The 26,991-nt window shown below is 43.8% G+C and overlaps 2 protein-coding genes across 3 annotated transcripts; one reads left to right on the plus strand and one right to left on the minus strand.

The window, feature by feature from the left end:
• Nucleotides 1-19,008: 19,008 nt before the first annotated feature.
• On the minus strand, nucleotides 19,009-23,161 carry LOC109520304 (doublesex- and mab-3-related transcription factor A2-like). 2 transcript variants are annotated; one of them, XM_019877428.1, is made up of 3 exons: nucleotides 23,096-23,161; nucleotides 20,909-21,414; nucleotides 19,009-19,579 (listed from the first exon to the last, which is right to left on the minus strand). In XM_019877428.1, the coding sequence occupies exons 2-3, from the start codon at nucleotides 21,303-21,305 to the stop codon at nucleotides 19,080-19,082; spliced, it is 897 nt and encodes a 298-aa protein (XP_019732987.1). In that variant the 5' UTR covers nucleotides 21,306-21,414; nucleotides 23,096-23,161; the 3' UTR covers nucleotides 19,009-19,079. The 2 variants fall into 2 exon arrangements, with proteins under 2 accessions (XP_019732987.1, XP_019732986.1); XM_019877427.1 differs by lacking the exon at nucleotides 23,096-23,161 and having other exon boundaries at nucleotides 20,909-21,437.
• A 1,954-nt stretch (nucleotides 23,162-25,115) lies between these two features.
• Nucleotides 25,116-26,131, plus strand: LOC109520296 (ependymin-1-like). Its single transcript, XM_019877422.1, has 4 exons — nucleotides 25,116-25,278; nucleotides 25,366-25,397; nucleotides 25,501-25,638; nucleotides 25,910-26,131. The coding sequence occupies exons 1-4, from the start codon at nucleotides 25,203-25,205 to the stop codon at nucleotides 26,114-26,116; spliced, it is 453 nt and encodes a 150-aa protein (XP_019732981.1). The 5' UTR covers nucleotides 25,116-25,202; the 3' UTR covers nucleotides 26,117-26,131.
• The last annotated feature ends 860 nt before the right edge of the window (nucleotides 26,132-26,991 follow it).

The raw sequence follows: 26,991 nt of genomic DNA on the forward strand, positions 1-26,991 counted from the left end.
GAGCCGCACGCGAGTCTTCGGCTGTGCGTTTGCAAGCCGACGCGCACATTTTGCGAGTCGCGTACGGCAGGATTGTCGCAAAAGCCACACGGGAGGATGCAGCCAATCAAGAGGCTCGGTGTCGACAGATTTATGGAGACGTTTAAACCGTGTATTCATGCAAACAAATCAAGGTGGGCATTTGCAAATTCATGGCACACATTTGTGACGTCAGTCACGCATTTGCAGATTTTTTTTTTTTTTTACACGGCGGTTACGGAGACAGATTCTTTTGACATCTTTGCGGATTGAAGTACGCATTTGAAAATGGTTTTTTTACAATACTGGCCCGTACATTTACAAACGGCAAAAGATGGAGAAGGGCAAAGCAAAAAGCGCAAAAGCAGCTTACGAAGACCAACATTTAAATGCACTTACAAACACAATATTTAGAGGCATTTAAAAGCCAAGTAAGAAATTAAAAGTCGCTTTCTAAAATTACTGACAGTGAATTTAATTTGAAAGTCTCAACAAGTTTGAATCAAAGTTCTGGGAAATGGGGGGGAAATCAGCATTTACACTTGGTGCTCACTTCACTTCTGTTGGCAGCTGATTCCATTTGGGTGCAGCATAACAGCGCAATGCTGCTTCACCGTGTTTGTTTTGAAACCTGGGCTCGACTGATTGACCCGAGACCGCCGACCTCAGAGCGCCACCGGATTAAATTCGCACTTCTCTCATATCATAAGGACCCAAACCATTCAGCCACTTACAGACCAGTAGCGGAAGTTTGACTGTGAGTCAGCGCCAAGCCTTTAGGACAGGACTAGTATATTCTGATCTTTGTTCTGACCCAATAAAACCACAAGATAGGAACCATTTCGGGTTGTTGTTCGAAATGGCTCGCTGGTGCAGCATCTCGATTCCAAAGGAAGACGTTGCTTCGAAGAGACTGGTCGGCCGGGCTATCTTTATCTTCATCAGAACAGAGACAACCACACGCAGAAGCTCACGGGCACTTGAAATTGTTTCGGGCACCTGTCATCCTTCATTATAATTAGCCAGTGGACGCGGAGATAATTGCCATCAGGTTGAGGCTGCTTTTGTCGGGGTTAGCCACTGCCCGATGTCTCTGGCTTTTTCTTGTCGTTTTATTTAAAGGGCCGGCGCGACTCCGCGAAGCAACGCCCGTGGCGACTTGGTAAGCTCCGCGTCAGGACGAGTGGTTTTGTTTATCCGCAATCGCAAACGTTTTTGATAAGCAATGCAAAATGCTCATCAGTTTTAAGTTGGTGGTCATAGATGGCTTTGGCAAGGAAGTGAAAGTCAGCTTGAGAAATACCGATTCCATCCTGTTGGACTTTGCAGGTACAGTTCTATGATGCCCGTGCGTGCGTGCGTGTGTGTGTGGATATAAAGTCACGCATGCGCGTGTGTTGCGGCTTGCTGCAGGGCCAGCGACAGCTATCCCAGAGTGTATCGCCTGCCACAACGTGTCGACTTGACTCACTCTTGCCAGTCTCCGCGCTTGCTCTTTCCACCCGCATTAGGCAGACGCTGCTGGAGATGTGTCAGTCGCTTCACTCATTTTATCTGTTAAACATTCAAATTAAATACAAAAATACTGTCAAAATATTTTGACATTGTGTTCAAACAACTTCACTGTGACAGTGTATAGGATGGGTAGTTTAGGTTCAAATGATCAAACTAACACAAACATGAAATTTGTTTTTCATTCGTCATTATTTTATTTAGTAGTTGGAGCTCATATTAATGTATAATTTGCTGACTCACTTCTTTAAATGTTATATAATAAGTAAGGCTGCATATTTCAAATATATTTAGTGTCATTAGATTAAAATGGATTTTGTAGCATGTGAGCAGCAGGTAAATTTGTCCACTCGGGGTTGCCATCCTGACATGAGTGTGTGCGGCCTGACCTCGTGAGTGACGTGGGTGTCAGCGACTGATTGTGTATTTTGGCTGTTGTTCCCACAGGTTAGCGCCCGCCTGTTAGCGGGCTAACCGTTAGCCAGTCTGCGTGTTGAGCGATGTTGTGTTGTGCCAATTCTTCTTTTAGCATATTCATTTTTTCGGAATGATCCCAAACTTTCCCAAAGTTTTCAGGCAGAGATTTTGCTTCGAACATATATTTGAATAATTTGAGATATTCGATGAATGGTTTGACACCTATTTTTAACATGCACATGTGATCGCACATCAACTATTATTTGGATATGATGGCTCTCAAAGCTACTCTCTTCTCCGCCCCCACCACCTCCCCTCACTCTTGCTTAAAAGAAATGCAGTCTAGCGGAATTTTGGTGTCGGAAGCCAAAACCGTTGGACGGCGGGGGCATGAATATTCCAAATGACTAATGTTGCACATGCTTACTCCTGACATATCTGGCTTCCGCGGGGAAATAAAACACTTCTAATGCGGGGGGACCATCTGTTATCTGTTGCTGGTGTTTCAGCACAGGCGGGCTCTGTGTGCGCACGCACACACACACACACACACACACACACACACACACACACACACACACACACACACACACAGTGCAAAATCCATTGGGAAGCATACAAAACAGACGGGCCGCCTATACAAATTGAACATTCCTTTTTTTTTTGCTGTTGTTGTAAATCTTGCACTGTTGTGGTAGGTTGACAGGGAATGCACACACTTTTTATCCTCACCATAAATACCTGGACTTGTCTTCTCGCAGCAGCTGGAGCAGGATAATATGCAGCCGCGATAAACAAGCCCCCACCCCCCCAAAAAAAAGGAAAGAAAATACACAAACCCACGTTCACACTAAATGCACTCTCTTGGAGAATTGTTAGGACCAGTGGAACGGGAGGAGCAGATGCGACAGCTCGCAAAAAAAGTCACCACTTCATCTTGTAGTTGCTTTTCTTTTTCTGCTGTTTTTCTCCAGTAACTTCCATCCATCCTTTTTCTATTCCGCTTCTCCTCACAGGGGTCGCGGGGCGTGCTGGAGCCTATGCCAGCTGTCTTCGGGCAGTAGGCGGGGTACACCCTCAACTGCTTGTCAGCCAATCGCAGGGCACACAGAGACAAACAACCATTCGCGCTCACAATCACACTTTGGGACAATTTGGAGTGCCCAGTCAACCTGCCATGCATGTTTTTGGAATGTGGGGAGGAAACCGGAGTACCTGGAGAAAACCCACGCAGGCCTGGGGAGAACATGCAAACTCCGCACAGGTTGGCTGGAATCGAACCCTTCACCGCTGCACTGTGAGGAGGACATGCTAACCAGTCACCCACACTTATATATAATTATATTTACACACACACACAGTATACATATTAGGCATTTGTAAATGACTTTTGAGCATCACAAGTGTCTTGCCGCGGGTCGCACATCACCGGGATGCCAACTGGCATGACCTCGACGTGTGACAGCAACAGGCGAGCTGACATATTTCCCACTGTCGACAGCTTTCCACAATGAATACAAACACGCTAATTGGGTGAATTTTGCTCTCGTTCCTGTGTGATTGATGTGATTCAAAATGTTTGATTTTAGGAATGAGCGATATACGCTCAGTGATTAGTCAAAGACATTTCGTCATTTATGCATTTCACGAGCTATGACTTGCCAGATGTTGAGCTTCACTGTAGTTGTACACCTGTCAGTGTTACGGTGTTAAAGAAGAAAAAAAAACACTAAAAGGTGAGTTTTTAGCAAATAGCCGAGGAAAGTTGAGAAAGGTTGAACAGACAAAAAAACGAATAGGTGTGTTTGTAAATAGCATTCCGTGAATAACTGATAGTTCACCGTAATAGTCTGTGTGCTTCATTTTTTTTTTGTTTAGTTTTGTTTTGCTTTAATGAAAGGATGAGAGGCAGCGGTTTCCCGATTAACTCCCCTTCTATGATGAAGCAACGGCAAGATAAGGCAGACGGACGGCGCTATCTAATCTGTAGGCAGTGCTTTTTGTCTATGGAAATGACTGCTCGCTTATCGCCGCCGCGGCGGGTTTATTCGAGCAGGTCCTGAGCAAAGGGACTCAATCGGTTTCGGCTGCCAGCGATAGGCCTTACTTTCGTCTTCGTTTGAATCCCATCTTTTTAATGGGGCTAGCGGAAATGAAAGGATGCTATCTCACGCTCGCCGCCGCCGCGTTCCCCGAAGACGGCAGGAGAGGTCTCGGACCGTTTTTATTTTCAGGCAGGAGGAGGAGGAAAACAAGCTTTCAAAAGATGCGCCGATGAATCAAACCGAGAAAGTTTGAGCGTCGCTTCAATGTAAAAATTGGATGTCAACATTTCGACGTGTTGCGAACGTTAATGCGACATCACGATGCAATGCACATGTTGAACGTCAATGGCGTTTTTTGATCGATCCTTGGTGGGTCATGCATGACGTTCTTTTGCTACCTACTTTGCAGACGATAATTGGTTGCTCTTTCCTGATGTGTACAAACCAATATTGAATATAAAATTTCACGTAACAATTGGCGACAGGAAGCGAGAGTAGAGTGAAATACCGTGCAATGTTCAACAGACCCAGCATGCTGCTACAGTACCAATACTGTCTGGCCACCTGCTAAGAAGATAATATTGGTTGCCATTGGAGCGCTATCAAATGTATCACCTTGCAAATGTGTGCAAAGCAGACATTTTATTGCCACAAACCCACACAAAAAATATTGAAAATAAAGTGGACAATACTACCACCCCCACAAACATGCAGAGGCCAAACCACCAAAGAAAACGTATCTCATCGTCAAGTTTTTATTCTCAGTCCACGCTTTCACCAAGCAGTACAGTTGGGTACGGTGTTTAGGTTCTTCAGGCTGGAGTCAGACGCGCACCAGGCCAGAACCGTAACACAAACGTTTACGCGATCTAATTACGAAAAAAAAAAGGGGTTTGAACCAGACGTTGAATAATGTATTCAATTTAGCAAAGGATGCACTTTCTTCGGTAAAGTCATTTTATTTCTGCCCTTTATTCAGTCCAAAAAAAGCTCAATGTTAGCCATTAATGAGGTTTTTTTTCTCATGTTATTTATTTTAAGTACTAGGCCTACGTTGCCTCCGTATTTCTTTGGATAATACCAAAAAGGCAAGGCTGATGGATCAATACGAGCCGCGGTGCTGGGGTGTATATATTTTGCTCCCTAGCCCAGGGAACATTTCAGAAAGGCCAAAGGGGTCGGCTTATCGTGGTGCTAAATGCCAATGTAATTATTAGTGTCTGGGAATAGTGGAAAGGGAAAGCACATCCAGAGGCAGTACACCGTATTTAATTAATAAAAGTCACTCGGTAAAAGCAGTCGACGGGGGGTGGAGGGGAGGAGCCATCGTTTGTGGATAGAGAAGATCCCGGCGAGCGCAGCGGAAAATGGCATCGAAAGACCAGCTCGGAACCTTCTGAAGTTAGCACGTCGGCATCCCCCCGCAACGGTCAAGCATTTTGTTGTTTTCATGGGGCATCTTTAGTCCGAAGAACTTTTAGCAGCCAAGTAGAAAGCGAAGCTACACGCTTGTTCTGTGTAGCGCAGGCGACTGGTAGCGTCTCCCGATGTGAATACAATGTAAACAAGAGCATTTTGCTCAGTGAGGCAAATGCAAAATTAATAAATACACATTTGAAACGGCGAAGAGTATGGAAAACAGCCCAGCGTTTCACATGTGATTGGCAGCTTGATTAATTAGCTAGTTGGACTTGAAAGAACAGTGACTCGATGAACCCTGTGTGGGCTTGAGCTGTGACTGAAATATTCCAGGCGCTGGCGAGCTGGTTGCACTTTCCCCATCAAAACCGATTCCAGAAAAACAAGACATTTTGCATGCAAAGCACAAACGGCCGGCCGTCCAATTTGTTTCACCGCCACGTTTGCGCCGCCATCATCGTCTGTGTCTCCTTCACGACAAGGCCTTCGCCCTCGCCATTCGCTCACCCGTGAGCCGGGTGTGTCCTCACTCCCTAACGAGGACCGTATCTTTGCCTTGTGACTCGCCACGCCACCCTACCAGTGGCCTGGATAACATGCGATCGCTTTTGAAGACCTTCTTTGGAAAAGGGAAAAAAGGCCAAATGATGTGATAGAAGACGGAGCTACGAAACCCAAGAAAAAGAAAGCCGCTGTACATTTAGGAGACAATATCAGGAACCCGACTTAAAATGGGTGTTTATGACTCCCACATCAATACTGTGTGCGATGGTTGGTCACTCATGAATGAATGAATGTCACGAAAGGTTTTCAAATGTGGCCGTGAAACCCTCAAAACTACCAGATACCCACCTCTATTTCCAATAACTTATTTTTTTTTCGTGCGGGACTACTGTATTGGCCCGAATATAAGACGGTGTTTTTTGCATTGAAATAAGACTGAAAAAGTGGGGGTCGTCTTATATTCGGGGTCTAGACGTTATACCCATTCACGACGCTAGATGGCGCCAGATATCATCGAAGCGAATGCTGAACTTGACTCCCCAGGCCAAAGTGGACCCTTGCCACGAAGAATAAAAATAAAAATAGCGGTAGCACGAAGAAGAAAAATAAAAAATAGTGGGAAGAAGGAAAAGAAGAAAATAACAGAAAATGGAGAAACGTAGTGACAATCTGGTGGGTCGAAGATGGCCAAATAACATGCTTTTTCTCTCACATATATTGTTATAAACATTTGTTTCAGATGTACTGTAATTATTTTCTGTATAAAAATTAATTTGGTGTTCAAAAAGTCTTTTTTCAAACTTGAGTCTTGAAAAAGAGGGGGTCGTCTTATAATCGGGGCCGCCTTATATTCGGGCCAATACGGTATATTGGACTTGGGCCGGCACTGTCACCCATCGCCCTAAGATGGAACCAGCTGGTGTGTGAGACAAATTACACTCAGCGTCATGGTGCCGTCAATTAAAAATACATGAAATGAAATTAAAACTTGGCAAGACATTGGTCGATGGTGTAAAAAAAAAAAAAAGGTTGCTCTCGAGCTGTGATTTTGAATTGTCCGTTGTTGCGATTCGCCATCTTTCAATGCCACTTGAGTCATGACAACACCTGGGCCCCTCTCGGCTGGATTCATTTTCCGTATCCGCACCACTAGCCTGATGTTCCCTGCCCACGTGTTGTAACTCTCAATTGCCTGCAGAAAAGAAATGAAACGAAGGGCGCTTTGAAGAAAAATAGATTGGGGGGGGCAGATCAAGGTTCTTTAAATGCAGGAAAAAAAAAAGACAATGGTAGTGGGAAAAAAAGAGACAATGCCAAATGTTTCTTACGCAACCGTTTCTTTGCTGCTCACACAAGTATTCTTGTTTGGGAAACAATAGAGGCGACCAAGCAGATGCTTTTCCCTGGCGCCAATCAATGTAACACCTACACCTCCCCTCTGCCTCCTTCACGCCGGCTTCAGCTCGTCACTTTGACGGCATTCTTAGTGTTGTTCTTTTTAGCTTACTCACGAGGACAGCCTGAGAAGCCTTTCTATCGCCTGTCACGCGGCTAAGACAAAAAAAAAATAAAAATAAAGTAAGACACTCTTCCAACCAACTTTCTGCCTTTCGGTGGCTTTGCGAGAGATGTCTTCCGGGCGGCATATTAAGAGGTTTCATTATTGTCTCGTCTGCTGTGCAGGAGGGTCACCATGGTAACACTAAACACATCAAGCAGCTCCCCGCAAAGGAAATGAGCTTCTTCAGCGGGAACCTATGGTCAGCGTGCGGTCAAAGGATATTAGATGGGAACAAAATTTAAAAGAAAAACACGATTGAGCTATTTTGTTCTTTGTTTTTTTGTTTTTGTTTTTTTTTTTAGCACAGCTGTAATTATTACGACAAATGCTACTGGAATATTGGCGATGGCGAGCCACTACATTTACGTTTGTGTTATGTATCTCGGGAAATTAAATTAAATCACCCGTAAGCCATTTCTTTTCCAACGTAACGTCAGATGAATTTGAAAGAATGTTAACCTGCTGCTTTGGGATCACAGTTTGTGCTATATTTAATGGTTACAACTGTGAATACAGGAAATTATAAATGTAAGTTGAGGGGTTCGTTGTTTTTAGCGGATAGCTCTACTTAAAGAATGGGCAAAAGGAGAGACGGAATCTTTTGAATGCAGTTTTATTAAAAGGGGAAAAAAGACGTCTGCACCGCAGCACGTTCGAGAACACAACTCCTTCTTCCGGGCTACTAAAACACTTCCTGCTTCCTTCAGCCAATCAGACGCGCTCAATATAAACATGTTTAAGAAATTATTCAAGAGAATATAATCCAGGTAACTTTAACATCAAAGACAATACTGTAATGTTCAAACATAAAATGGTAATAATTAACAATTTAACAAAAGCTTTCATAAATATTTGGGAAAGGACATCAATTAATGTGCAGACATCGTTTTCGCCATCAGAAGGACCAGCCTATCACGCTTCTGACCCGGCCCACTTCTGCCACTTACTTGTGCCCCCACCGGTGTTTCTCTTACGTAACAGAAGACGATAAGATTCATTGGCATTCCGCTCCGTCTCCTAACCTTAAAGTGGAGTGACACGCTACAGCATCTCGCAGCAGGTTCGTGGTTTCGACACACCGCGGATGCATCCGAGTGTTGTCGCGGCCTGCCAAATCGTATTATGTAACTCCCAAGTGCTCCAGTTGGGACACGGGAACATGACACGTGATTGGAGCTGAGGGTGGGGTAGGGGGAAGGGAAGAGGGGCGTCATGGTGACGTCATGGTTTTTTTTTTATTTTATTTTTTATCATTCTTGGTGTCATTGGCCATGCTAAATCCTTATTACATCTAACTAAACTAGACCTATGATGTTTAAGGGCAGGGGCGCAGATGGGATTTTGGAACTACGGGATGGGGGGACGGGGAACAATCAAATAAAAAGTCCAAACGGCCACTGATTTTGTTGTTGCTATATGAAAGCCACATCTTTACATTTTTAACCAAACAAAGTGCATGACAATGGCTGAAAAATGCCAAGAGTTGTCCTTCTTTGACGTGTGGTCTCAGGAGAAATGAATGAAATGGAGAGACGGGACCATCACGGGACTCCCGGTTCAAGATGGCGACCACTCGTGTTTTTTCAAATGGATGTGCCGTATTTACATTTATTGCTCATGCACCATATCAGTGGTTATAGTAACAGTGAGTTCAGCGGCATGATTGAGAGCAAGCGAGAACAACTGAAGAAAGAATGCACTTTTTCCATAAAAATATAATTGAGCTCTTGTAAAAACAAAAACAAAAATCACGTTTTTATGCACACAAAACACCATCCTCTGTGTTCTAAACACTCTCGCGTCGGGGGAAGGGACAAAGCAATTCCCATCACACCAAGTGGCTCCATGCGAATCGTAAGACGTCAGATTTATGTTTTTTGGTTTTTTTTGTCAATCCGATACATATTTCGCAATATAGCACTTTCACCACAGCTGCAATTGTAACAAAGTACTTGACAGAACAGTAAACATAAAATAAAAATAATACAACAGAACACATAACATGCTAAATATTATTTCTTCCCTGGTTTAGTAGGAGCAGACTTGTGTTCATCTATCTCTTTGGTTAAATTATTCTTCTCTCACTTTGTGAGCATTGAATTCTGCACCATGATAAAGTATTGTGTTAAAAGCCACTTGTGGATAAATGCAGTATACCAGAAAATAAGGTTGACAAGTTGGAGCAAAGCACTTCGTCAAATGAAATGCTTTTGATCTGAAATGTTGCCGTCGTTTGTTCGTTCTTGAGACTTGCGTCAATAGCCACCCATGTTCTGAAGATACATGCATTCTTCCATCGTGAGAGTGGGGGGACAAATAGTGCTGTCATCATTAGGGTGTGTGGGTGGGGTTAGGGTTGTGTTACCCTGTCTCCACACTATCTGTGCCCATGCTTGAGGACAATCCATGCGAGAACGAGGGCTTGGGGTCGCCTATCTGCCTTGGCAAAAATTCGACATCATAATGATATCAGTCTTTAACTGTACCTCTCAACGGTCTAAGAAAGAAAAAAAAAGGAAGAAAGCAAAGGAGCAATCTTTCTTCGTGAGAGCAAAGAAGAACAACGCCAGGGGCTGATCCCGTGCGCCCAGACAAAGAGATGCAATGACCTGTGAATGTCACACGCCATTCCTCCGCTGTTGCTGGTCCAATTTAGAGGAGATGCTGCCCCCATCTGGGGACTTGGGGAAGCACCGTCCAGCAAGGCGAATCTTCCCCTCTCCCCTCTGTAATATCAATAAAACAGTTCCATCACCCGCAGCAATTGTCAGGTTGCAGGCAGCCTTGACAAGTGCTCAAGTACTCGAGCAAGGACACTTTGGTGGGTGGGCAGAGGCTATCAGTCCAGTTTTGGAATGGATTCCATTTTAACTGTGTTCTGGCTCAGAATCGAGCTGGGCGATGATGGATATAATTATGATCACGATTATTTTGAGTGAGATTGAAATCACGATGAATAAAACGATGATTCATTGACTTCAAAAGTTAGTGTTAATTCAATGACTAAAACTGTTATCATAGGCTCTTTGCGCGCATTCAAACCGTGAATAAGCATCTCCCTTATTTCCTGATCCTATTTACGTCAGCCCAGGTTAGTTTAATGTCTTTATTTTCACAAGTCTTAATGGGCTAACCTGGGACTTCGAGTATCATTTTGTGCCATATCATGTGGAAATTTGTTTCAGTTGATGTAACAAAAATATGGATCTTTGCATCGATGAATTTTGAGGAAAGTAAAATTCCTTGACTCCTTGAAAACTGAACTTTAAATATAACTTTAAAGGACAGTGAGAAAATAAATAAGTAAAGTAAGTAGGGTTATGGGTTAGGGTTAGGTTTACAGGTTAGGGGTTAAAGTTAGGGTTTGGGTTAAGGTTCGGGGTAAGGGTTATGGGTTAGGTTTAGGGGTTAGGGTTAAGGTCATAGGTTCGGGGTCAGGGTTAGGATTAGAGTTAGGGGTTAGGGTTGGGAGGGGTCATAGGTTAGGGGTCAAGGTTAGGGTTAGGATTAGAGTTAGGGGTTAGGGTTGGGAGTTAGGGTTAGATTTAGGGGTTAGGGTTTGGGGCTAAAGTTAGGGTTTGGGTTAGGATTAAGGTTAGGGGTTATGGTTAGGGTTAGGTTTAGGAGTTACAGTTAGGGTTAAGGCTAGGGTTAGGTGTTAGGATTATGGGTTCAGGGTTAGGGTTAGACTTAACAGTTAGGGGGTGGGGTTAGGGGTTTAGTGTTAGGGTTAGGGGTTAGCGTTTAGGGGTTTGGGTAAGGTGTCAGGGTTAGGAGTTAGGGGTTAGGATTAGGGTTAGGGGTTAGTGTTAGGGTTCGGGTTAGGGTTTGGGGTTTGGGTAAGGGGTTAGGTTTAGGGGTTAGGTTTAGGGTTAGGGGTTAGCGTTTAGGGGTTTGAGTAAGGGGTCAGGGTTAGGAGTTAGGGGTTAGTGTTAGGGTTCGGGGTTCGGGTTTGGGGTTAGGGTAAGGGGTTAGGTTTAGGGTTAGGGGTTAAAGTTAGGGTTGGGGTTAGGGTTAAGGTTAGGGTTGGGGTTTTGGTTTGGGTTAGGGGCCAGGGTTAGGTTTAGGGGGTTAGGGTTCGGAGTTATGGTTAGGGTTTGGGCTAGGGTTAGGTGTTAGGGTTAAGTGTGAGGGTTTAGGGTTAGGGGTGAGGCTGAGGGTTAGGGTTAACAGCTAGGGGTTAGGGGCTAGTTTTAGGGTTTGGTTTAGGAGGTTTGGGGTTAGGGTTGAGGGTGAGGGTTAGCATTAAAGTTTAGGCTTAGGGTTAGGGTTAACAGTTAGGGGTTAGGGGCTAGTTTAAGGGTTTGGTTTAGGAGGTTTGGGGTTAGGGTTACAGGGTTAGGGTTGAGGGTGAGGGTTAGCATTAAAGTTCGTGTTGGGAGGTTTGAGTTAGGGTTAGGGTTAGAGTTAGGGTGAGAGTTTGGGTAAGGGGTTAGGGTTAGGGTTTGAGTTTAAGGTTAGAGGTTTGGGGTTAGGATTAAGGCGTTACGTTGAGAGGGTTAAGGTTAGAATTCGGGGTTAGGGTTAGGGTTCAGGTTAAAGTTAGTCTTAAGGGTTAGGGTTAGAGGTTAGGGTTTAGGGTTAGTGGTTACAGTTTTCCGGTTCGGGTTCGGGGTTAAGGTTCGTGTTTGAGATTTGGGTCATGTTCATAGTTCTTTTCATAGTTTTGATTAATTCATACTAAAGTTTTGACTTGGTCTTGAGTCTTCAAAATGTTGGCCTCAATTAGGTCTCAGACTGTAATTAAGCGGTCTTGAGTTTAAAGGGAAAAAAAAAACAAACATGAAATTCTCATTCATTGGGCCAAGCAGCAGCCTTGTAACCTTCTAAATGAACAACCAAATGACATAAGTCTGAAATCTTTTTCTCTCCCTCTCCCTCTCTCTCTCTCTCTTTCTGAAACCTCAGTCATAAACAGAAGGGAATGCAGGCAGAAAGAATCCTAACAGAGTGGAAGTGGATAAAAAGGCGAAAACCTGTTCAGGGGCCTTTGGGACGGTTCATTTCCTGAAGCAGTTGGTCGACTATTTATAGGCTGGCACACTGGTACCAGTTAATCCTCCGCCGGGCTTCTAACTGCCTGCCAGCTGGCACAGAACGTACATACAGTTCGTGCAGGATGCTTTTGAAGGTTCGGGATGCAATAGCGGCCAACCAACCACGACCAATGGCAATGAAGTTATAGTCTATTCTTACAGTAAAAATAACAGAAAGAAGTCACACTTGCAACAATGTCATCTTCGTCATGTGTTTGTGGACAGACAGTCTGAGGGAGGAGGGGTTGGAGAGGATGGCTGGAGACAAGGAGGGGGGCTCCGATGCCTTGAATAATGGCACGCAACCCAAAGTAAGGGAAGTAAACTGGGCATGTTGAGCTCCCTGGAGAGAAAAACGTTAACGCTACACAAGCAATTTGTCCTGGTTGCGGCCATATATTTAAAAGCAACCTTGGGGAGCTCGTTTGGGCTACGGTTATGGGTTAGTGTTTAGTCTTAAGATTCAGGTTGAGTTATTGAGAGGTTCAGGGGTTAGGACTTGGGTTTATATTAGGGGAGCTTTCGGATGATCTGAAGGATTGGGGTTGATTTATTCCCAGGGTTAGGTTTTTGGTTGGTAATTCGTTTTGTGGTATAGTCAGGGTTAAGGGATTAGGTGTAGCGTTAGTGTTGAAGTCTAGGGATTAGTTAGGCTAACATTAGGGTTAGTTTAGGGTCGGAGTTTCGGTTAGTGTTGGGCATGTTGAGACATCTAAAACAGGATGGATACGGGCTCTTGAGGACCAGACCCTGGTTTAGGATCACATTTAGGTGAGGTTAAGGATTATGGGAGTGGAATTATTTGGGTTAGTGTGAAGGGCTACTTTCGGATTTTAGTTGTTATGTTTCGTATGAGGATTCTGATTATGTTTCGTTCGGTCACTGGGTTAAGTGTTCGGCTTTGGGGTTAGGATGAGGGGTAGGGTTCATGGTCAGGTTAGGATTTTCTGATTCTTTTTCATCCCATTTTGGTTCGAAATGTTTTTTTGTTTCCCCAACCGCATGACTGCCACGCCCTGCTTCCTCCGCATGTGAATATGCCCAGTTAGCTTGATCTGTGCTCTCCCCTAACATACTGTGGCAAGGTTATGGAGCAATATGACAGGCTCGTTGGTGACTTTCTGCAAGCCGGAGGCAAGTTCAGATTTCCGGTTGCAAAGCAAAAAGACAGGACGGCGCTCTCTCGCTCTCGCTGGCGTAAGTTAAACTTTCATCCACTTTCATCTATAACTGCTTCAAACAACAAAGAGTATGCAGAAAAGTGGTTAAGATTGAATGACTGTCTGTGTTTTATCTGCTGTGTTGTATTGTTTTGTTATTATGTTATTATGACTTCAAGATGGCGCCGCGAGAGTGGCTGCCTTTACAGCAGCTCCTATACTTTTTGTTCTTCTACTTTCGTCCTTTCAGAACTTTGCTGCGGTAAATTGGGTATTTCTCCATTGTGAAACGAATAAAGGTTTTCTGATTCTTATTCTATAATTCATGAACACAAAACATTTAATGTTGTGCCCTTCGGTCCATGCGTTTGTCCGAAGCAACCTCTCTTCATCCTGCAGGGGTAAAATGACACAAGGCAACTCTTGCCAAGATCCATGAAGTTTATCCAGGGACAAACTGCCTCTGGGAAGATGATATAGCCCAGGGGTAGCTCGGCGGTCATTTTCTCATTTTCAAAGAGATCGCCCTGGCAACACAGGCGGATGAGTGATGGTGTCCGTTGGTAAACATAGCGCCCCTATATATCTGCGCCAGCGGCCTAAACAGCCTGCGACTTTCCCACCTCCTCCCTCTTTCATTCCCTGCCTTTCCTCTCCCGCCTTGGCCATCCATCCTCCTCGAGATTGTTTTTTCATAGCTGCAGTGCCACGGCGGCGTCGCAATTGAGACCATTTCTCTTTCCTCCTCTCTGCGCTCCTTTTTTCAAAATGCTCAACCAGGAACCGAACCGGCTAATGTGACAGACGCATGTGTGTATTGCGGTTGGAATGTGAGCAAGTCTCGTCGCGGACGTCAGCGCCAATCTGCTACTCTGCTACTTTCTCTCAATTGGTCTGAAAATGATTTATTTATGACAAATAACGTATCTCTTTTTTCATCTATCTATGCCAGTGACACATAGTAATAGACAGAAAAATGAAATGCTTCTCCACGACATGGCAAACTGGACAATGAACCAGTCTATTGCCAATACGTAAATTACGTATTGCGTAAAATAACATCACCTGTGCCTGCGCCTCAGCAAGATGTGACTTTTACTGTGCGCCTCTGTTGTGGCTAACTGCCCCCCACCACAGAATCCAAATGGTACGGTCCCACTTAAAGGCATCTGAAGGAATGCTGATTTCTCATTTAGCTTTTCTGTAATCGGCACCGGAAGCTAATTGCAGCGGATGTGCAATTAGCATCATGTACAGCACTTGAGCCCCAATCACTAAGCCCCTTTACATCCAGCCAACGACGAATACGAGTCAGGCCCCCCCCACCCAACGCCACTCAAATGAATCACTCACATGTCGGCCTTTTCATCCGCTATATGAATGGCGAAGGGGAAATGGCTGTCACAGCAGCCATAGCAGCACAAAGCCCCGTGATTGCAGTCTCGATTCGGACATTTTTTTTTTTTTTTATACAAATGTTCTGGCACAGCATGATCGACTCGTTGCCTGATTAACATCTTTCTTCTGCTTCCTGCATGGAGAAAACAGCGCCTTCCTCTCACTTTGTGTCCATATTCATTCCTATTTTTAGCCCAAAATAGCTGCTCAACCCCTCAGCGTGAATTAAAAAAAAAAAAAAGAATGCTCGTCAAAGCAAACTTGCAATTCACTTACAATTCACACCCACTGCTTGAGTCCTATTACAATGTCATATGATTCCTATTTATTGTATTCCAGTGTGTTGTTATACAAAGAATACGGCACGTTATTTATCACCGTATATATAAGATGCCTGTCGTTCGTGGATACAGGTCACGTGTGTGAAATGTTCCTCTGCCGCCTTGGTCTACCTTTGGAAAAGTAGCAGCCATGCACTTAGCAAGAAATCAGGTCACCGGCGGGATTAGCGACAAACTTGAGCAAATCCTCTCAAACTGCGGGTGAACCCGAAGACGGCGTCGCTTTGCATATTCCAGACCGACGGAATAAAGCGGCGGGCGGGCGGGTGGGCATAACGTAAGCGCTATGCCCTCCGCATGAGCCAGGATCATAAAAATAAACATCATTAGGCGGGAGGAGACCTCGACATGAACCCACGCTGAGGCGGAACGTGACGGAAAACAAACATGCTGATTTATTTGTGGCGCCGTTTTGGATCAAATCGACAAAGGACTTGGCTAAAGCGGGTCAAAAAAGTGGACGGTCATCGTCAAACGATGGCAAAAATGAATGCTGACCAGAATCCCTCTCAGAATGTTCTGAACTCCTGCATGGGCACCAGCGTGTTGCGGAGTGGAAAATTGGACTGCGATATCGTAACGTGACACACAAAATATTTGAGCGTATCGATATTGTAGTAAGAATTTTTTTTTTTTTTTGCAATAAATGGATTATTCTGGAATTTTTGCAACCAGTGATCATCTCAAGTATCGCTCGCATCTGCCGATCCCCGATGCGAGTTTGTTGGCTCGTGAGGCAACGTCAGACAAATGCACTTGTTTTAGTGGCCTTCCAGCAGTTCTGCCTTCTGCCATTTGTCATCCTGACCAAAGGCCCCGCGGCACCAACGTCCGTTTTCTGTGGTTCAATACCAGTCAGGGCCCTAATGAAATGGAAGTCGCCCTCTGGTCGCTACAACAATGAGCCCTTTGCAAGCACACTGAAATGAAAAAAAAAAGAGTTAAAGATCATAGAAGGTTTACCGCCCACTTAGACGCTCACATTATACGGATTAAATACATATTATAACCTCAACGTTAGCAATGTCACGTCCAGCAACAGCATCAAATACTGATAGCTTGCGCAATCCTATTTTTACATTTTACAGTGCAGTACTGCGACGCCAGCAACCAATAATGACGTTGTGATTTAGATTGTAATCTTGAATGGTATCAATACACAACTATATATTGATATTAGGGCTGCACGATTATGGCCATAATGATAATCGCGATTATTTTGATCAATATTGTTGTCACGATCATTGATGAGACTTATTCATCATGGTAGGGAAAACATCTGCGTTTCCAGACTTTTTTTTTCACTTTTTTACAAACACACTTAAACACACACAACACATTGAGAAGAGCAAGAGGAAGAGGTGACATTTTTATATTATACAGTATTTTTTAAAGTAATAACTACAATAACACACCAAAAGAATTCTGTGATATAGCTGGACAACAAACACTGAACTGCGATATTGCGGGGCTTGACTGTAGTGATATTGTGATGATTTATCTTGTGATATTTAATGGTGCCGTATCAATATTCCAGAATGTAACACAGATATCACGTTGAATCATGTCATCTTAGATAGCGTAGAAGCCACATCAACGCATTTAATATTACTGTGATCTTTTTTGACACAGTAGCAGTTCACCAGCATCAAATATGAATATTATATTAATTTAAATACTTGCATTTGATGGTGCAGTAGCATGATACCAATACCCTCTTTTGCGGTACAGTATCGGTGTACCAGTATCAAATGTTAATATCACGATGAATCTTAAGCTTATGTGGTACAGTATAAATGTCTCAACAGCAAAAAAAAATCAGTTATTCAATTTATCATATCTTTTATGGACCAGTTTCCATATTCCGGCGTCACTCATTGACATCATCAGATATTGCATCGATATCTTTCACATGTACATGATCAACATAGTTGCCGTGAAAACTTACGGAACCCCTAAAGTGACATGGAAGGAGGAAAAAAAACTTTGCGTTCCCTCACAAAGTTTGCATTCCCTCTCAAAGATTGCGAGATAACGAAAATGTTTTTTTTTTTTTTTTTTGCCAAGGGGACGCTTCTTTTTAAATGCGTGTTTATATACTTCCGGGTCAGCTTGGCTTACGTAGACTCTCATGCGCGGTTGATTGAGAGACAAAACTACTTAAGGTAAAGAGAGAATCATTGAGGAGGACTTGGAAACCGTATTCAAGCTCAAGAAGAGATTTAATGTATTTGTATTTTAAGCCAATTTCCAAGTAAAATTCCAATAAATTCGTCAACGGGTGAAAACCCTCCATGATTATTGTTTTCAGTTACCCAGAAGTACATCAAGCGTATTTTTAAAAAAGAGACCCCTTGCAAAAAAAAAAAAAAAAAAAAAACTGCGTAATCTTTGCGAAGAATGCAACACTTTGCAAGGGAACGCAAAGTGTTTATTTTTTGTTTCCATGTCTCCGTAAAAACCTGATTATGCAATGTCACGAGGTCAGTTGCGCATGTGCCACTCTACCTGCATGGTGCTGTCAACGCTTGAATTGCAAGACCTCCACCAAGGTCCTCGTGTGGCCCTTCCACACGTGCTTGCTTTTTGCCCCAGATTTCCACAGGGAGGAAGTAACGCCAAAAAAAAAAAAAAAAAACGAGGAGAGGAGGCACGGTTTTTTTCAATCATGGAGGCAGTATGCCCCCTAGTGGAGGAGTACATCAATCACTACTACAGAATGCATTTTGAGCATCCGCAGGGCTGTCCAACACAATTTCATCCTACAGTAGTGATTATTTCTTTCGTTTTGGCTGTGAACCCAAATAAATATATGATCGCTTCATGATAAATATCACGAGAAATTACACGTTTTGAAATCATAGACCAGTAAAAATTGTTTGTTCAAATTTTACATTTATTTTTAAAGGTGGGGTGGTTACAAAATGTGCTTGCGGTATCTCCGTTATTAAAGGTGAAGAAAATTTTCAACGTTTCAATCCCACATAATTCCAAGTGAAAAGTTGGTTCCAACCGGCGGAGCGAGTTGTCACTTACGTAAAATTGAGTCCACCAAAATTGAGTCCGATTGGTTGTCAAAAGAAAAAAAATTGGAAAGTGAAAAAAAAATAAAGAATCAAAAATGTAAGAAATTTTAAAAAAGCGCATCCAATCTGAATTAAGTGTTGTAAAGATGTTTTTTTTGTATTTTGTTTTAGCACGACTTACTACTAGTACGACTGAAATGTACATAAAAACGGTTTTGTTTTGTTTTGTTTGCTTTAAATGGTTTTCATGAAGATCTGTTTGTGTGTGTGTGTTTTAAACACACACACACACACACACAATCTTCATTAAAATCGTTCATGAAGATCTGTTTGTGTGTGTGTGTTTTAACACACACACACACACACACACACACAATCTTCATTAAAATCTGTGTTGCTGCCCTCTGGAACAGCCATGACTGTCATCATACATGTATTTATTTTTAAATCGCCCTACAAACTCTGCAGGGTTTTTTTTTAATCTTGTGTAGAATACGGTTCCTTTCCTGACTTTATTTCTTGAATAATGTATTACATATACAATTTCGTGTAATCAAAGACAATAAGAAAACATATTTGCATCGGATTTATTTTACAACATTTACATGTTTAAAAAAAAATGGACACGTGAAGACGATGGCGTCACTTGTCAGTGGCAAAGCGCTTGTACACGCCAGCACTGCACAAAAGTTCCTTTCCATGCAGGTACGAAAGGTCTCGGATCACGCCGGGGAACGAGTAGGCGTCCAGCGGAGGGCGCAGCGGGAACACCGGCATCAAGCCCGAGGTGACGTAAGGCGTCATCAAGCCCGCCATGCTGGTGGCGTTGGCCGACGAGTAGGCCAGGCATAAGGGATTGATGCCCAGGCGAGGGTTCAGCCCGTAAACGCCGTCCCCGACGGCGGCCGGCGGCGGAATATAGAGCGGCGCGAAAGCCGACTTGGTAGGCCCGAAAGAAGGCCTGACAGGGCAAGGCGAGGTCGGATCATCGGCGGGTTTGACGCCGTCACCTTTCCACAATCTGGCACTTGGCTCCGGGGCGTCGCGTTGGGACTCCTTGGGTTTGTCGGACTCGCTGCCCGACTCGGGGTCCGAGGACGACCGCCGCGGGCTCTCGTAGAGGTACTTGCACAGGCGATCGTCTGAAACAGGAAGCGGCGTCTTCCAATCAAGTTTGGCAAATGCACAGAATTCTGAGCAACAAATGTCAAATTTCTGACGAGGATGAAACGTCATCAAGCACAAAACATCTCACTGGCACAACAACACATCTGCAAGAAAACAAAATATTTTTTCCACCAGGTACCACCATCTCAAAAAGTGCCACATTGACCAACACTGATTTACAGCAGGGTTCCCAAACTTAATTTTTTGTGGGGGCCGCTTAAAATTGACTGGATGTGTCAATTATTGTGTAAGTATTCCACAAAACAAAAAAGTTGTACTACTAAACCGATCTTTCTTCTCTCTCATCTCCCTGGTACTTTGCAACTTATAATTGAATCATGATGTCTGATTTCTTGAGTGTTGCAACTTTCTCATGCTACCCCACAAAAAAATCTCCCATCTCCTGTTATTCTTGAAATTGGCTGTTCTCGTCGCCGATCTCTCTCTTCACAGCAGCTTTTGAAAAAGACATGATTGGGACCGGGTGAAATTATGTTTTCCTCCCCTCTTGGTGTCACTTCAGTTACGTTTCGTCGAAACCTGTCATGAGCCTCAGCTATGGTAGCCTGGAAGTCAGGCGTGTCAAACTCGTTTTTGTGGCGGGCCACATTCTAATTACCATTTCCATTGGAGGGCCGTGATGACTGAAACTGTTTAAAGAAGTCAAGAATAACGTTTTATTCAATCATTTGTGTAAGTCACTGCAACGAGGAGTTTGGGAACAAGAAAATGCTGACAAAATGTCACCGATTTATCGCATATGAAAATTTGGTCCAGATTTTAGCAGGGATCGTGGAAGTTGCCATCTTTGATTTGTTTTTTGCGAGCCACTTAAAATGATGTGGTGGGCCACATCTGGCCCCTGCGCCTTGAGTTTGACACCTGTGCTGTAAGTGATTAAAAAAAAAAAAAAAAAAATCACATCCACACACCAAACACCCGCGGTCACACTAACAGGCTGCAAAAAAAAAAAAAAAATCATCCTGAGTTTGAGACAATAATACTAAAAAATGATGTGGTGATTTTGCTCCTAAAAAAAGTATATTTAACATTTTTGTGAAGTTTTGCAATATTACGCAGTAACACCGCACTTAAATCCAGGAAAAACAAACAAAACAAAACAAAACAAAAACTGTTTGCGTTACATCAAATTTCTCTCTTAGATGTACGAAAACAGTTCTAAATGACGAAACGCAAACTTGGCGTACTTCAAAGTTCAATACAACTGAACATTAAAAAAAAAATCCACAGTTGTGTTCCTGTTGCCCGCACATTTTGCGAGCACACGAACATTCAAAACTCACCGTCTTTCGAGGCGTCATTTGGCAAAACATCCAAATCTGGCGGCTGGCCAGTGGCGGCACGCACGTCGGCGACGAAGGGCGGCCCCCCACCGGTGTACAGCATCCGGATGTCGCGCGCCTCGCTCTCCTCCTGCGCCTGCTGCCTCCTGAGTGCCACCTGGGCGGCCATGACGCGCTGCCTCTCGGCGATGAGGGTGCACTTGGCGCACACGCAGTCCCGCCAACGGCAAAATCGCTTGTGGCCCTTCAGCGCCGACACAACGCCGTGGTTGCGGCAGCGTGCACATTTGGGGGTGCGCGGGTAACCCCGCTCCAGCGAAGCCCGCAGGAAGAGGGGGGGTGGAGGGCGCAGCAGGTCGTGGGCGCTCAGGCCCAGCGGTCTGGCGCTGGAGTCCATTTTGTGAGGAGCGAACGAGTGGCGGAGGCACGCTGCAGCGCTGCCCTTTAAGGCGTCTCTGCAGGTGGTGCCGAACGTAACCAGACACCCAACCGAGAAAGCCTCGCCCCTGTTCATTGTTAAAAAAAAAAAAAAAAAAAAGTTCTTGATACATAGCACTGTACTGTAGTGCATGAACTCATCAGTTTTCGAAAACGCTTATCCACATTATGGCGACGGCTGAGCTGGAGTCCATGCCAGATTTTATTTTTATTCATTTTCTTTCTTGACTTTCTTCATCCAGGTTTGGCAATTGAGAGGAAATTTTTATGTCCAATACCGACGTGAATGCAGACAACAGAGTACGACCGACACCAGTTTGTCCTTTGGCACCCATCGTTACACAGATTTTTTTTTTTTTTTCAAAACCACTGGTCAACAATTTTTTTCTTTTTTTTGAGATGCAAGTAAATTTTTCAAGATAAATTTTCGAGGCTGATTTAGAATCTGGATTTGCTTTTTTTTTCTCTAGCACATCAAGTTTTAATCTTAATAAAAAATAATAATAATAATAATATAGTATGGAATGCACTGATTCATTTAGTCATGAATTAAGGGTTAGCTTAGAGTTTATTCAGGGTTAGAATCTTTTTCTGAAAGGTCAGAGCTGTAAATGACAACACATGGTGAAGTCCGTATTGCGCAACCTTTTATAGGTCAAACTATTTTCATCTGCGTTTTTGGAAGATTTTTGGTTGGTGTCCCCCCCCCTCCCTCCCTATACGCGGATTTTAGAAGAGGTAAAAACGAAACAAAATATAAGCAAAACAAATACAGAATGGTTCAGAAAATGGATGGATGGATAAAATATTTGTCTTTCGTTAGTTTGCAGCTTGCATGGGGCAAGAGCTTCTGTTACAACGCAAGTTTAAAAAAAAAAAAAGCATATTGTTGAGGTACTGTGTTTGTCCTGCGGTTATTGATTACATACGTAGTCTGTTATTTAAAAATATAGAAAAAGTGTTGGCATGTATTTATTATAAGGCAAAATTTTTGTGGTTATTAATTTCTATAAAGAAATATAAAATATTTCTCCCCTGCGACCTGTACGGATAAAGCGGATCAGAAAATGGATGGATGGATAAAATATTTGTCTTTCGTTAGTTTGCAGCTTGCATGGGGCAAGAGCTTCTGTTGCCTGGGGTGAGCTGGCTTCAAATCCTCCCTTTAAGCGGCGCTAGTGACCAATCAAAGGTCACCATTAAGATGATTTGAACACAACAATGGTGACAAAGCAACCACTCATTAGCTACCTGGTTATTCTGCCCAACCAATTAGCTTGGGGAGAAGAGGAAGCGGGAATTAAGCCCCCCACCCCGCACACACACATCTGTTTACAAGCGAGTTGGTATTATTGGCGGAGGGATAATCACACCTTGTCACATGTTTCATTGAGTGCGCCGCATTCAAACGTGCTCAACCTTCCTCTGGTTACAAGCGACAGATTGCCTTGCAAGCGCTGCATTGTGTCGACCGGTTGCTGGGTAGATTTCACGGGGGGCCCCTATCAATTGGGCCAATTAAAAAATAAAAAAAAAATGGGGATACATCAGCCACGCCCACCGGGCTGTTCAAATGGCAGGAACGTCGATTTTAAATGACCGCTTTGAATCGTTGCTCTGCATTGAATATTAAAAAAAAACATTGTAAAAAGAAGCTAACAGCTCAGGCACAAGACGTTTCTGCATTAACTATCAAGTGGAACCGGTGGGATTATTTTGGACAAGCGGGCGATAGCCGCAACCGCTCACCTGTTCCTCGCTTGGACGCCCGCTCCATCCGTCCCCGAGCGGCGGATCTTATCAGGAACAGGCCTGCAGCACCTGCACGACAAACAGTACCTGTGCATGTGCTGCTCCCCCCCGAAGCAAAATAATCCGCTGGCACAAAAGATGCTTTGAGATGAAGCCATGCGATTGGCCGGCAAGGGAGATCATACGAGACGCATCCCGAGCGGGCGTCGCTAACATCGTCGGGCAAGCAAATGTGGGGGCTTCGCCTTTATCGCGCCATCCACGGACGAATACAGTTGGAGCGTTGAGTATTTTATCTTTCCTTATTTTGCCTGTACACACTCCCTGAAGCGATTACTTTTCAAGCTGCCATTTTTCATTTTCACAATGACATTTTCACACCATTTATTTTATGAATTTATTGAGAGGGGCCTCATGATCTTGTATTCACTTATCCTTCATTTAAACAGGTACAAATGACAAGAAGCGCTAGTGCAATTTAGCTAGCGCTAACGTTAGCGCACGTCCATCAATAGCGACAGCAACAGGAATTTAACTGAAGCGATAAATGAACACTATGCATTAAATGGCAAAGCCTCTCATGGACACACACGGGAAAAGGCACAAAAAAAACCGACTGCAACGCCAAGACAGCTCCCTGGCCTGAAAATGTCTCAATTGTTTTACGCTTATCTCAAGAATAGTCGTTGTGGTCCGAAAAAGTCGGAAATTCTCATCTCTGTTTGATTCATTTTAGTCGATTTTTGGAGGGGGAAAACCACGTTCCAGATGCACTCCTTCCGTTTTATCGCTGCTGTTGTCGTTTTTCATCCATCCATCCATTTTCTGATCCGCTTTATCCGCACAAGGGCGTTCTGGAGCTTATCCCAGCTGTCTTTGGGCAGTAGGAGGGGGGACACCCTGAACCGGTTGCCAACCAATCGCAGGGCACACAGAGATGAACAACCATCCACGCACACACTCACACCTAGGAACAATTTTGAGTGTTCAATCAGCCTGCCATGCATGTTTTTGGAATGTGAGAGGTACTCTGGAGTACCCGGAGAAAACCCACGCAGGCACGGGGAGAACATGCAAACCCCACACAGGAAGGCCACAGCTGGGATCGAACCCAGGACCTCTGCACTGCAAAGCCGACGCGCTAATCACTCCCCCCACCGGGCCACCCTCGTCATTTTTCATTTCATTTACGGTAATTAGATGGCGTCATTTTCACACGGTTCATTTTTTTGTGGGGGTGGGGGGGGCGGCCTCTGCTCACACTTGACATTTTATCCTTAATGGTGTAAGTTGTCATTTCATCTAACAATCACGCAGTTATTCTTTTCATTCACTCTCTTGCCTTTATTTGGATGTCCTGCATGACTATCATCACATCACATTATTTCATCTTGGAAGTTTTCACTGAATGGAAGTTACTCTGACATTCTCCTCCTGCTTATTTGATGAGATGACCTCCGTGTGGCTGAATGTACTCCCTCCAAAGCTAATGACTTCATGCACATTTCCTCCTTGCTAAGAGGATTTGTACGTTACCCCAAATGTAGTGACCACCCCCCTCAAAAAAAAAAAAAAAAAAACTTTTTCCCACCAAAAAAAAAAAAAAAAAATGGTGGGAGGGCGGACGCCCCTAAGGGTCGCCCCCAAACCCCTACTGGGAGAATTGGTTTTATTCCAGCTGTGAGCATCTAATCCCCAGTACCCCCAGTAACACGCCGACAACTCAACGACCACGTCCCATTAAGGCTCACCGGATGGCCGGAAGACTTTGTTCCCGGATCAGCATTTGGACACTTTTCTAGTTGATACAGAGTTCGGCATGCAGGCTCGTTGAGTCAAACGGGTTTGACCTTGTTTTACAGTTGCAGAAGAAATAAACAAAGTAGTTGACCCGGAATCCTTTTTTTTTTTTTTTTTTTTTTTAAAAGGTCACCACCTGCTGGAACAAAGCAGGGGGGCTTGTTATGAAAGCTGGCCCTTTGACGTCATCTCAGGCTATGGTACGTCCTTTTAAAAGCTGCTTGAGCTGCGCAGGAAGGCAGATGGGCTTCGCTTCGTTTTTGGCCATCGTTTTGAACTGAAAACCGCTTTTGGAGTGGCGAAAATGTACACAGCTGTTCTGCTTTTTGCCTTCGTGTGCTGGACTGCCTCTGCCCATGCAGACCATCATCAGCCTTGTCGTAAGAATTTCAGTTGACATCTTTCCATGCCGAATGCGAATCACTTCAGTGAGTTTTGTAAGTGAAAAGGAAACAAATGTCTTTCAGGTTCACCCAATATGACCGGATCACTTTCGGTGGTGAGTGATAATCTTTTGATTTTGAACCCAAAAATGTGAATGGGTTTTTGAAAGAACTAAATCATGTGTTCTTTACTCATTGCGCGCTTGTGGATGAGGCCAGATGGGAGGAAGGGCTGAAACGAAAGCGGTCGGACTTTTCACATACGACTCGATGAATAAGAAACTCCGCTTCCAGTCGAACTCAAGCCTTCCCTTGAACGTAACCTTGGATCTGGACCTCTTGGTGTTCTTTGAGGAGGTAATAGCTTTGTCTCCCACACTGACAAAAATGATGTGTTGATATTTTATTTTGTCAACCGCTTCCACACAAGAAAATCATCTGGATCCAGATCCGTTTTATTTTATTTTATTTTTTTAAGTACAGTACTCTGTACGTTTACTTAACAAATATATCTGAATCCAGATGATTTTATTGTATGCGACCACCTAAAAAAAATAAAATGGAGTAAATTCAACACAAAAAAAAAATACTTTACATTAAATTGCATGTCACTGATTGTGTGTACCAGGGGATATTATACAAGATCGACAGCAAAAACCAGAGCTGCGAGAAGAAGGCGCTGCAGTCCAGAAAGCACCCTTTTGCTCTTCCCAGTGATGCCACCTTCATGACCACAATGACCTCTGGGAGCGCCTTCATTGAGGGGGAAGGCCTGAAATTTCAAATATGGACAACGCCAACACCGGGCTTTAAAGGTAGAGGGGCAAGACACTGACAGCACATTCACTTTAGGTTAACGGGAAGACTAAATTTCCCACAGGTATGATTGTGACGGTATATGACAGGATTTGTCTGAAAATGGATGTGTTGTTAGCAACGGTGAGCCATCAGGCAAACTAAAGGCCGATCTTTAAAAAGAACAGCTGTTTATTTTCCCGGAGCTGGCTTCATGCAGAAGTCTGCGATCTACATTGCAACCGTAGTGCTCTGTAGAGAGCGCCACCTTTGCCCCCTAAAACTCATGTTAAAAAAAAAAAAAATGCTGTTTCGCAACTCATGAAGGAAATAGAGACAAGGGTCCTTGTTCAAAACAAATTTTTATACGCAAGTTTGTGATACAAAACTTCAAATGCAGCTTCCTCCTTTCTCACACTCGCTAACGAAAACCTCACGCCGAAAAGCACAAACTGAGTGTCAACGTCCCCGATCAGATAAAAAGGCCTGTGAACTTGACGTTTCAGTTCAGCTCACAATGACACAACATCAAACCTGATAAAAAAACGTTCCATTTATCTTGTCCATGGGAAGGAAGTCCTGCTTTGTTGCCACCTGGAGCCCACCGATTGTATTCTTCTGTTGCGCCCCTTTTATCTGGTCGCCAGCATTGTGCACTGACTGCGCTCCATATACTCGACATTGCAAATAGACTGCAGTGGTGGCGGGCAGTGTTATCTCTTATCTGTTCTTGGGCATTCATAGCATGGGTTAAAAAAAAAAATCATTAAGATTAACATTTTACGAAAACATCACTAGAAGTTATGTATATTTTTTTCCGCAGAATTGTGATGCACTTTGGGGTAAAAAAAGATTTCTACAGATCTCAAATTTGTATGAAACAACTAAAAATAGCACTAAAGTCGAGAGTTGCCC

Source organism: Hippocampus comes, unplaced genomic scaffold (assembly GCF_001891065.2).
Source record: "Hippocampus comes isolate QL1 unplaced genomic scaffold, H_comes_QL1_v1.1 scaffold143, whole genome shotgun sequence".
NCBI classification, from domain to species: domain Eukaryota; kingdom Metazoa; phylum Chordata; class Actinopteri; order Syngnathiformes; family Syngnathidae; genus Hippocampus; species Hippocampus comes.

Excerpts from the sequence above, each read along its gene's own strand:
- LOC109520304 (XM_019877427.1), bottom strand. The coding sequence starts at position 21,422 with ATGAACAGGGGCGAGGCTTTCTCGGTTGGGTGTCTGGTTACGTTCGGC. Across the intron at positions 19,580-20,908 it reads AAATGACGCCTCGAAAGACG|ACGATCGCCTGTGCAAGTAC; the intron begins GTGAGTTTTGAA and ends TTCCTGTTTCAG.
- LOC109520296 (XM_019877422.1), top strand. The coding sequence starts at position 25,203 with ATGTACACAGCTGTTCTGCTTTTTGCCTTCGTGTGCTGGACTGCCTCT. Across the intron at positions 25,279-25,365 it reads AGACCATCATCAGCCTTGTC|GTTCACCCAATATGACCGGA; the intron begins GTAAGAATTTCA and ends AATGTCTTTCAG. Across the intron at positions 25,639-25,909 it reads TCTTGGTGTTCTTTGAGGAG|GGGATATTATACAAGATCGA; the intron begins GTAATAGCTTTG and ends TGTGTGTACCAG.